Source organism: Microtus ochrogaster, linkage group LG4, assembly GCF_000317375.1.
Source record: "Microtus ochrogaster isolate Prairie Vole_2 linkage group LG4, MicOch1.0, whole genome shotgun sequence".
NCBI lineage: Eukaryota > Metazoa > Chordata > Mammalia > Rodentia > Cricetidae > Microtus > Microtus ochrogaster.
The window spans coordinates 62,377,712-62,390,013 of NC_022030.1; the positions used below are offsets into that span (position 1 = coordinate 62,377,712).

At 49.8% G+C, this 12,302-nt stretch overlaps 1 protein-coding gene across 4 annotated transcripts in view; it reads right to left on the bottom strand.

Moving 5' to 3' along the window:
• The window catches only part of Agap1 (ArfGAP with GTPase domain, ankyrin repeat and PH domain 1), a 456,884-nt gene extending 444,588 nt beyond the window's left edge, over positions 1-12,296 (bottom strand). For all 4 annotated transcript variants that reach the window (XM_005361713.3, XM_005361712.3, XM_013351735.2 and 1 more), the window contains exon 1: positions 11,662-12,296. In XM_005361713.3, the coding sequence (XP_005361770.1) occupies positions 11,662-11,824 (163 nt within the window). In that variant the 5' untranslated portion in view covers positions 11,825-12,296. The remainder of the gene's footprint in view (positions 1-11,661) is intronic.
• Positions 12,297-12,302: the final 6 nt, after the last annotated feature.

Consider the following 12,302-nt stretch of genomic DNA (forward strand, 5'->3'; position numbering starts at 1 on the left):
GAGGGTGAGAGGGGACATCAATGAGCAGCTTGACTACATACCCCAACTGCCCAACATCCGCCCCAGGCCTGGCGGAACCCATCTACAGGACAGAGCTACTCACTACAGGACTGCACACACAATGACATATAAACAACGTGTTATTCAGCCAACGAGAGAAGAGCCATCAGGCAATCCTAGAACTAAAGCTTGACACCTAAGCCAGAGAGAGAAGAGTGCCGGTCACTCAGATCTTTAAAGCTAACGGTAAGGAGGACGACCCTAGACAGGAAGGCGACAACCAGCCTGCCATCCTGAGTATTCTAAAGTGAACCCATTTTTGTCTAGGCAGTGGCTGTCCTGACTACTGTATGCAGAGTGAAGGAGGAAGCCAGAGGACTCTAGCTCCCTTCCAGCCTGTTCCCAACAGACACGAGGACATAAGTGGGCAAAAGACTTCTCTGAGAACATGCCCTGCAATGTTGGCACCCGCGTGACAGCCAGCGGAACAAGAAGCAGACAACACAGCTAAGCCTAGCCCCTGCCACCCATGTCTGGTCAACTTTAATTAGTATGCAAAACCTTCCTATAACGTGGTGTCCCTGTTACATGTCAAAACAAGGGGTTCCCAAATGTGAGGGAGCCTGGAGTCCTGTCAATCCCACCATTCCCAAGCCCCCAGCAGTCTAGGACCTCTGGTCACTGCCATAGGTGAGCGAGCAGGACTCCAGAAGCCACACGACTCACACATCAGAGCTTTAAAGCATGCGTGACAGTTAGTACTGACCATCGGCTGACATCCTAGGAGATGACCCTCTAGCCATGTTTCTAAGAGTTTCTGGACTAGGTTAATCGAGGTGAGAAAACACACAGTAAATGGAGGCGACGCTATCGTATAGGCTGGGATCCCAGACTAAGTCAAAAGGGGATAGGGAGCTGAGCACCAGCGTTCATCTCTCTCTGCTCCTTGACAGCGGTGTAACGTGACAGCCTCCTCTTTCTCCTGCCACCATGCCTCCCTGCTGCAACAGACTGCACCCTTCAACTGGGGCACAATACATTTGTCCTTCCTTAAGTTGGTCCTGTCAGGTATTCTGTCCTCATAGTGACAAATGTGACCAATAGAAATCCTCCCCAGTACCGAGAGTAACGGGACTCTTGTGAAAACAGAAGTAACAGTGCTAAGTTGTTTTCAAACGTCCTTAGTTTGTAGGCCCACAAACTAAAATGCTTGTATAAAAACTAAACATTCCTGAAATGACCACTTCTCATTTAGACTGTGACCAGAGACAGCGGTGGAAAGAGATCTGGCCAGGCCTGTCCTGAGCTGTCTTCAGCACGGTCCTATTGGCTAGGTCCTATTGGCTAGAGCCTATTGCATACCAGCACGACTGGACACGGTCAGGAAGTATTTGGAATTCTTCTCCCAGAAGCCGAGTGTCTCCCACCCTTAAAAGCTCCTACCCATGATGCTAATGACAGGCAGCCAGCATGCGCAGCTTTAAGGCTGAGACAGTTGCTTGTATAGAAACACTGAACAAACACTCCAACACTGCAGCCCGAAAAAGACAATCCCCACCAAACAGCGGGAGAAGTGTGAAATGTGCAAATGAGCCTGCTTAAACAAAAACCCAATCTGCTCCCAGAGCATGCAGGGTGGCCACCTGTTCAGGGCTGGTGGAGTCCTGATTACAGAGGAAGAAACAATACCAGGGAGATGACAGCCCCCTCTTGGGTCCTGGTCCCCACCCTCAAGCCTATATTTAGGCTGCTCTCTATGGAAAATGTCCCGACCCTGCACACAAACAAGCTATTTGGCTGGTTATTCAAAGGATCCATTAACAACCTCTTCTGCCCACCACGTGGTATCTGCTCTCCTCCCTCCCTGGTCACAGAAACAACCCCAGTGCCCCTCTGGCCTCTGGCCCTGGTCAGCTGTGAGCAGACAGCGCAGGAAGGTAAAGAGATCGCACTCAAAAGACTACACTGTCCTGTCCATGGGCATCTCCGATCTCAGGGAAGCCATGTCTGGGTCCAGGTTCCAGAGCACTAGACAAGGGGGGCCAAAAGTCCCTCCCACCTCCTGAGAGGCCAGGACTCCCTACAGCACCACACAAAGCCTTTCTTCTCCAATCTCAGAACAAAATAACAGATGCTGCAAAGATTAGAGATTAACATCTGCAGAGTGCATTTTCTTTCTCAGAGAAAGGTACCTAACAAAGAGAAAGAATTATGTAGCTAAGCGCCAGATCAGAACCCCAAACCTGGGCTTTAAAAATAACTAAGCCTCATCCGGCTTTTCCAGACTCAATCACTTAGTCTGGGATGCAAAAGTGCCTGAGTGTCAGGAAGGGGACACAGGTCTGAGTAAGTGCTGGAACCATGAAGCAAAATCAACAGAGACGGGAACAGCAGGTACAAGTGACCTGGTGGGGGAAATCGAAAGAAAAGGCTTTAATTAGGGAGGGGGGAGTAAAGAGAGGGAGGGAAAGGGTAAAATAACAGTAAGGATGTCGGAAAATCATAGTATTCACACTATTATCTATCTAAAAATACTTATAATGTACACAAGTCAGTGTGTAAATATACATAGTTTAAGTGGAATTTTCCCATCTGGGATGACAACTCTCCCTCCAAAAGTTACAGACCAGATAACACAAACCCCAACACTAGACATGAGACCCGCTCATTGTTCAGGATGGTCCAAGAGACTCTCAAAATAGTGTAGGCTACTGCTATTGCCCCTGGTTATGCCCAGAGGTAGAAGATAAATACCTACTGCTAAAGCTATCCATGCACTGCAGATACGACCTAAGCTGGATCTGACATGAAATCTCCTCCTTTAGGGCTAGCTCTTATGGTACCAGAAGGGGCCATGCAAGCTTCCAATGGAGGGAAGCAACCAAAAGTCTTGCCCAGCCATGGCACCTATGAACCATAACAACCCTAAGGATGCAGTATTGGCACAGACAGCTTGACAATAACCAACAGCTCTCCAAGTGGACTTAAGGCCACTCAACAGGAAGGAAGTTATGATCCAGGGCTAGTGAAGGAGTACTCACAACTACTACTTTGTTAAACCAGCAAAAACCCTAATTCTAAATATTTATCCTCATACCCACAGATAAGTGTAATTCCCCCTCATCAAAGAAATTTCTCTTTGCAATAAACAAAGATCATTACAGAAATCAATAATCAGTCAAAATGCAGAGTTGTTGAGCCCAGTCACAACAGATAGGTCTACAACACAACTCCTGGACCCGCCAACATGGCTCCCTGAACATGACTTGAACAAAGATGGCACCAGCAGACACCCTAAAGTGGAAGAGAGAAAACTCATGAGGCCTCAAACCCAGAACAACAACAAACAAAAAAAAAAAAAAACCTATATGCAACTAAGAAACGCTGAGAGTGGGTGAAATAGTCTTCCCCTAGGAGTAGCCCCCAAGGGTTTATCTAACACCAGATGTCCAGCACTGAAATCGTGTGTGTGTGTGTGTGTGTGTGTGTGTGTGTGTAAACACAAACAAGTAACATTATACAGACTAAGCAGGTTGTATTTATGTATTCTGGAATACACACGCACACCCCAAGAGTAAAAGAGAGGTCATGAATTTGAAAGAAAGTCGGGATAGAAGTAACATGGAAGGGTTTGGAGGGAGGAAAAAGAAGTGAGAAATGAAAAAATATACATATTCTCAACCTTTTTTAAACTACTTTAAGAAAATAAAAAACAGCTAGGTGGTGGTGGGGCACACCTTTAAACCCAGCACTTGGGAGGAAGAGGCTGGTGGGCTTCTGAATTAGAGACCAGCCTGGTCCACAGAGGGAGTTCCAGGACAGCCAGTACTACACAGAGAAACCCTGTCCCAAAACAAAAACAAAAACAAGCAAACACCCAGGGTTGCAGGCAGCTGGAGTGAGGCTCGCAAACCATAAAGACCTGGAGGCCAGCAAGGGAAGGAGTGATGGGAAGCAGGGATCCAGCTGCAGCAGAGGAAAAGTTCTGGTTTGGACAAAAACAGAGGTGACGGTGGTGGGGCCATGGGATTTGCTGTCCCTGCAGCTGCAGGACTTGTCTCTCTGCCCTCCATCTCTCTGCCCTCCAAGTCACTGTCTTCGGGCTCCTCCGTGACTCCTGTGAACTGCAGATAACATGTAGCATCTCTTTCAGAGATGCTCTCAACTGCTGGGAAAGAGTGGTGACAACATGGATCACCTACCAAGGTACCATGAGAAGCAAAGACTGACGAACCCATCTAAATAGGCAGGGGAAGAAGTCCGCAGAAATACAGCCTGTGTCTTAGAGGAAATGGGATACCAGAGAATTCCATTCTGTACTGGACCCCTGTCTAGGCCTACTGTCCCCCTGACCTCCAGAACTCCACACTCAGGGGGTGCCCACTCCTTCTATGATCATCACGGGGACAAGGGAAACTTGCACCTGAAACCATTCAAATTGGCATCCAGCCTTTCATCATTGTTCAAACTTTTTGACATTGCCAACTTCCTAAGCGACTGGGTAGGGATGCCACTGCTAGCTACGAATACTGCAGGCCAGAACAAATGTCCAACCAGAGAAACTGTCCAGGACTCAAAATGAGATCCCTGGGTTACAGACCTTCTTAGAAATACAGGTTCCCAGGGCCACTCCAGTCCCACAGAACCAGGGAGCTGCTATCTGTCTCTGCAAGCCCTCAACATCATTACATTAGTGGCCTCAACATCATTACATTAGTGACACAGCCTGCCGCTCACTGATCCCTCTGGACCACGCTGATTCTCTCCATTTAACCAGCGGCTCCTGTCAGAAAGAACCATCAACATCTGTAGACCACTGATTTAGAAATGTCACCAATATTTATCAAGATTTTCCTTCCCTACCTGCAAACAGTAAAGAAAATGGCATGATGATCTGGTCCCCATGAAGGTCATGATCTATAGATCTACAAGTTGCCCAGCCCCCAACTTCTATACTCTGGATGCAGTTTTCACTGATGCAGGAGGATAATTCAGTTCACACCCCTAATGAGGCAAAAAGGATCTGTTTCTGGGAGGAAAAGGCTGCCCAGGTCCAGGACATTATTCAAGTACAGATCCTGACCCACCAAAGCCCTGAGGACTCAAACACTGAGTGAGGCCTGAGTTCCACCCTCGGGAGCTCCTGGCTTTCCAGGATAGGAGGACAGCAGCTGAGCCAAAGGCAGCTGGCACACAGAGCAAGGAAGGCCTTAACTCCAGAGAGGCAATACCAGCTGTGGGTAGCTCTGACCTATGTACCAGGTCACATGGTATCTCTAAGAAAGAGCATCCACACCATACCTAAAAGTCACGAGATTGTGAGGGCTCCCAGGGCTGGCTGGGCATGAGGTCTCTACGGGAAGCAGCACCTGGCCAACAGTGTCATTTCTAAAGGCGATAGTGAAACTGCCACCTCTGATTAGACCTGAACTATGACCAGCACGGCAGACAGAGCCCAAGGAAAAGGAGAGCCACCCATGACAGTAAGAAGAAACTTTTTTCCCTAAACATACACACCTGCAGTAACCAGACTAAACAAACTCTTACCGAGTTTACTGTATTAAGCAACTCCACAGAGAACAAGACGCCTTGGTTACAGGGCACATCCCCAAGCCTGTCTCTTCCAGCGTCAACGGCTCAGAGAGATGACGATGGGAATCACACGTAGCAGGGGCTCGTCAATTCTACCTCATGCAAGGAGGCTTGGCCCAGGCAACTCATCTCCCCCAGATACGTTTTCTACACTTCCGGGTTGCAAAGGTGTGTTGGAAAACGGTTTCCTCTGAGACTGAAACATCCCACCCTGCAGGTGAACTCTTTAAACAGGAAGGGGGACAACTCAAAATAGCTCCAGGTTGTCCCTGACTGACCAGATTCACTAGGCCCCTCTCTCCCAGAGTAAGCAATAAAGGTTAGAGTCCCTCTCAGCCCAACCAAGCTACAAAGACAACGCAAAGATCTGAAAGCTGCCTGGAAGAAGAGAAAGCAGAGGAGCTGTTTGGGAGAGGTTTAGACCAACTCAGTCACTCGGAAAGAACACTCCAACCTGTTGAGCTGCCTGTAGGCTGTGCAGTGTGCAGTGTGCTCCAGGTCCCCAGCTTTGGTGAACTGCCACCCATGCTACAGTGGGCTTTAGATACACAGCTGTCTTTGAGTCATTCCTGCTCCTGTAAGAAACCCCTCACCCATATTCCTGTTAGTATAAACCCAATAAAACTCACTGGTTCTCCAAGCTGGATACTGGTCATATCTGTACTTCAATCCGGGCATGAGGTCCCTTTCCAGAGTAAGTGTGCTGTGCCTCCCCAGGAAAAGTTTTGTCACACAGCAGGGGGATAGCCATATTTGGGGATTACCATACAATGAACTGGCATAACACAGGTTAAGGACTTAGCACTCCACTGGGCACAAATGTTCAACAACACAGCTGCATCATGGGACTGTGCAGACTCCCTCCCATCTTCCAAGGTTTCCCAAATGCTCAGGCTGAGACATCAAACTTTCACATATCCGATCCACCTAAGAGGACCATGGAAAGCTCATGCTCTCCCTGCCCTAGTCATCCTGTGGAAGATCAAGGCAAAACAGGTGTCTACAGAGCAGTCACCTAGTAAAGAGAGCAACATAAACCCTGGATGAGGAGGTGGGTGTCTCCACTTCAGAGACTGGCTGGATTTCCCAGCGGTGCCTGGGAAGCTGGGAAGCGTACTGCTGGGCTGAATGAGCGAGCACTAGGCAAACACATGGATCCTGGCTCTGCTGCTGGCAAGCTGAATTACAGTGTGTAACTGCTAATAGAGGCTTTAGCCTTGAAAGAACGATAAGAGAAGCAGTTGGCCGGTGCACTTCAATCCATCCACCCCAGACAGAGTCTTCAACAGCCAGAGGGGAAGCTTACCCAGGAGGCTTGACTAGAGGTGAGGTGGGTCCCAGGCTCACTTCTGGGCATGACATGGTACATGCTACATCCCACATCAGGCCATACCCCTGCAGAACACCCCAGACATCTGCTGGGCTTGATGTGAAACTAATCATTAATATTTCCCTAAATACTCAAGACTCAGGGGTTAAGAAGATTCTCAGGGTAAGAAATAAAGACTAAAGAAAATTCAAAAACAAACAAACAAAAACAATAACAAAACAAAAAAACAAGGTATCATTTTTAAACAAGGTTAAGGATGGAAATCACATGTATCCCAGGCCTAGAGACAGTATCCCCAACATATTGCTATTTGGGAACTTCAGTGGGCTCTTAAAACTAAATAAAATATATCTTATTCATCTTTATGAGATTTTCCAACGAGGCCAAAACCGACTCACTGTGACAAGAGCAGCAACCAAAACATCCTCCTCTTTCCCAAGGTAGTTCCTCACCCCAAGAGCAAAAATTTATGTAGATGCCAGAAAACAGTGAGGTTTTAAACACACTATAACTAAGCCAAATGCTGGCGGGCTATGTCATCACAAAAACCATATCTTCAAAAGTCCTCCTAAGCTGAAAGGGCTCCTGTTATGCCAATCCCAAGGCCTTGATAAAGAGGCCACAGACGGGAGAAAGGTCTGACTAGACAGCTTTGGAAATGACAGGTTTGGTCTCATGAGGCAAGTGATTTTTTTAAAATATTTATGATGATATGCATATCTTTTCTTGAAAGATTCACATTTTTGCTTTTCTCGTGCTCATTACTAGTCACAAGGTGATCTGGGTCGGCCTCTGACAGGGATAGGGTTTCACTTCAGTTACTATAGTGATCCAGCACTAATCATGGGTTCTCCAAATTTATACCTTCCCAGTTCAATATTAGTGAAGATATAGGTATCCAAATTTGGTTTTGCTTAACCTTTTTTTTTTTAAGATCTCTCTCTCTCTCTCTCTCTCTCTCTCTCTCTCTCTCTCTCTCTCTCTCTCTCTGTGTGTGTGTGTGTGTGTGTGTGTGTGTGTGTGTGTGTGTGTGCTGTCTGTCTGTCTGTATATACCTGCAAAGGGCAAAAGAGGGTACCAGATCCCTTTGGAGCTGGAGTTACATGCGCCCTGACATGGGTAGGTACTGAAAAACCGAACTTAGATCATACAGAAGAGCAGCAATGCTCCTAACCACTGATCTATTTCTTCAACCCAAGAGCTACCAATCAGTGAGAAACCACAGACACCCCCAAAGCAGACCCCTCTCACAGGCTACTACTATCACTCTTAGTAACTTCTAGAATTTGATAATAAGACCCTGTTGCTGAAGATACCACATACTTGAGTTGTAAGACATGAAAAAAAAAATCAAGCTGGTATAGACCTTGGAGTTGCATCCTTGCTGGCTAACTTTCACAGTACTGGAAGGTTTTATTTATGCTACCAAGAATGAAGTTTTTGACAAATTTAGCCAGTTATGAATCCCACAAGCTACAACAATGACTGCCTGGCAAGATATATCCACTGGCATATAGCAAGATATGTATTAGTGGCACAAATGACATAGGAATAACCACCCACTTTCTGGTAGGCTTTAAATCCTGTACCAAGAGATACACTCTAGGCCTGGTACTACTAAGTAGGCCAGAAACTCATGACCAGCTAGGTTATAGGTCCCAGAGAGAGAACTTAATACTATTATTCTGCAAAGTGGACTCAGTAATAAACTGCCCCCTAAACTAATCTCTATACCCATAGATCAGTGCATCTCTCAGCCCTCATCAGAGAAGCTTCTTTTTGCAGTAGATGGAGATTAATAGAGACCCACCGCAGATCAGTATGCAGGGAATAAAAGAGACTAGGCGTGCTCAGCTCCAAATGGAACATCTGTATAACACCCCCTCCCTCCCATGAGGCTCAGGAATCACAGCACAAGGGAGTCAGAAAGACTGTAGTGGATGTCTGCAGTGAAACAGTATTTGCTGGACATGGACAGCACGGCACACATGAACAAAAAGCAGCTGTGACTGCACACGCAACACCAAGTCTGCCAAAATCCCAGGATGGATGCGGAGAGGTTCATGAAGTCCCCCACCCTAGCTTATTGACTGCTGAGGGAAGGAAGAGTCCATTTTCTTCAGGGATGCTGTCCCTACAAAAGCAATCCATGCTGCAGCGGAGGGTCCTACACCCGTGCACATACAGAGAGCACTGTATGTGGACTCCGTGTGTTTTTAAAGAGAACAAGAAAACACATGAAGTTCTGAGGGGAAATGGGAATTGATTGGCAGGCAGAGTTGATCAAAACACATTACATACATGCGTGATATTTTCAATAAAAAGTGTTTGTTCTCTTCTCCCTCAAGCACATCATGCTACCACAATTTTGCAACCCTCTCCCCATGCCAAACATGCACGGAGCAATGTAAGATCTGCCCGTATCTTAACACGGACATGGAAAGACCATTCCATTATAACAAATGGGCCGGGATCTAATTAGAAGAGGAAGGGTGAGGTCCTGAAAGACTTGAGCTTTGGGAAGCCAGAGAGACCAGGGGCCTAAATCACCCCTTAGGTCAGAGGTGCTGTTGAACAACTTCCCTCATGTGTTCAGGGGTCATCACCCTCTCATACCTCCACCTCCTCCTCTATAAGACAGGGCCATTGTGAACAGCAAACCATCTGTGCTCAGGCTCTCCCCAAATGAGCAGTGTACCACTGTGGTGAACGGCAGGAAGAACAGAGGCAGATACGAACGCTTCTCCAGTCCCGCTGAATTTACTACAGTCCTGGCATAATATAGGCATTCCTCATCCTAACAAAAACAATAGCATTATCAAAGTCCCCAGCAGCAGGATCCATCCATCAGTTTTAGTTTTCCTGAGAATGACAAAGGTTATAGCCAAAACAACGGGACTCGATAGCATCAGCTATCAAGAAAAACTCACTGTGGAAGAACAATTTTAAAAAGAGAGAAATGCAACCACATCCTCTTGCTGGAAGTCCAAAACCCCACAGTGCAGCTTTAAGAATGGGAAATGAGTCACACCCAGCTGGAGGCCTTCCTCTCCTCCCAAGCAAGGAGCTCCAGTCAGGTGCATTCCATCCCTGGCACCAGCTTTCTGAGGGTTTCATCAGACTCCAGTACACGCTGCCAGAGAGCTGAGCAGAGTAACCTGAGAGAAACATGAGCACCGGTCAGTACTTCCGACGGGGACCCAGACATTGCTCTCAGAGAAAACCCTCACTTACATCGCCTCTCCATCAGCTGGGGGGTGTCCCTCGAAACACAAGACTCCACGTCCCACAGAAGCTGTGGCTCTTAATGGGCCTGGAAGCATCTGAAGTCAGCACAAGCAGCTATGAACACTCAGGAGGCCCAGATGCATTCAGAGTCAGTATGAATACAGGGACAGAACTTGTTATGACCCTCCCCTGGAATTAGAATATATCCCGTGGATAGTTAGTCCGTCTCCCAGCCTGCCTGGGATGTGGTTCAAGTACACGAGGCTGCCAAATGCCAAGGGGATCAGCAACACAGCGTTCACCTTCTCCACGCAAACGGCCAAGTTTTAAACCCAAACACTTCAGGGTTAGAAGTTCAGACTGCGGAGGAGCCTTATGCGGAGGCGAAGAGGGCAGAACCTGCACCTGCTTTGAACACACTCCTGCTGGACTTGGAAGGCTCCCATGCTCCTCAACAGAGGACTCAGCAGCCTTTGGCAGGCACGGTAGTGTACTAGGACAAGCCACCCGCAGGCCTTGTACTGTCACTGGCCAACAACAACTCAAGAGGACAGGCTGCAAATCCACTGGCTGGTCACGTTGCCCACTTAGATACCACCTGCTCCCCCCAGGTAAGTGATGGCAGGCCCAGAGAAAGCAAACAAGGAAACAGCTCAGGCACCTAGTAGCAGAGAAACGGGAGCCATTAGTGGTCCAAAGAGAACACAAGCAAAGCAGCCAGCTCCATCCTCTCCTGCGGGGATACTGCCTTGCCTGACACTGGGGGTCAGGACTGTGCTCTGCACACAGGCTTACAGGCAACAGCATCATCCACTTTTCCTCCTCCTCTTGGGTGACTCCCAAGTGGCAGGTGTTTCCAAGTGCCCCCTTTAGCAAGAGAGTGTGGAAGTGTCCTGCCTCCCTAGAAGGGTCATAATTTGACCCAGGACTTTGGTTCCAAACGCCCAGTGTTTGCCCGAGGGCAGGCAGATCTGCACTGGGACATGATGCTGACTGAGTCCCACTGGCTCCCTACGTGCTCCAAGTCCAAATGCCTCCCCTGTATCCGCGAACTGGGAAAAAAGGACAGCCATGAAGCAACTGAACAGGCTGGCCGGCACAGTACCCCCAGCAGCAGAGCTTCTCAAAACACATCTTCAATGTCCATGCAAAACGCTCAAGCCAGGCCTGATAACCTGTCACGGATCGAGTGGCGCCATCCCAGGCAGCTGCCCCCAGGCGTCGGCTGGGCCGGAACGGGACATGCGGGCGGCCCAGGACGCAGCGGCACCGTGCCACTTTCTCACAGGAGAGACTCTATTGTCCATTATCAAATGAACGCTGACGATCCACCGTCCCTGGCAGGCTGGCTGCACTGCCGGCCTTGCGGGGCAAGAGGCACCGCAGTGCTCTCTCGGCCGGGCAGTCGCGTGTGTACACACGCACGCACACAAGCGCGCACACACCCCGCCGCGCCACGGGCGCCCGCTCCCCCGCGCTTTCCAGAAGCCCCGGGGCGGCCTGGCCCTCACCTTCGATGGCGATGACGTGCTCCCGGATCTGGTTCTGCAGCACCGGCTCCTCCACGCGCTCCAGCAGCTCGTAGATGGAGTAGATGTTGGGATGGACCGACTCGAAGCGCTGGATCTCGGCCCGGATGGCAGCCGAGTTGGCCAGCTGCTGCTGGTAGTTCATGGTGCAGGCACAGCGCCCAGAGCCGCGCGCCCCCCGTCGCCGCCGCCCGGCGCCCCGGAGCCCGCGGGCCACCGAGACCCGGGGCGCCGCAGCCCCCGGGGAGCACGGAGAGAGGAGGCGCAAAAAGAAAGGCGAGGATGAGGCAGTAGAGGGGATCAGTTCATGGCCGGGACGCACGTCCCGGGTCAGCGGGCCGTCCGGGAAGACCGCGGCGCCATGGAGCGCTACCGGCCGCGGAGGAGGCTCGCTCAGGCGCCTTCCCGCGCCGCAGCCGCCTGCACCCCTACGCGCCGGCCGGCCGAGCAGCCATTAAAGTGCAGGCAGCGCGGCGCTACGAGCGCCGGGGCCAAGGCCCCCGGGCAGTGGCCGCTCTGCTCCGGGGCGCACGGCTGCTACTGGGTCCGCGCGCTTGTGAGTGTCGCGCTACCGCGCGCGCCGGGGCCCTCAGCTGCCCTGCGCCGTCCGCCGAGCCGGGACC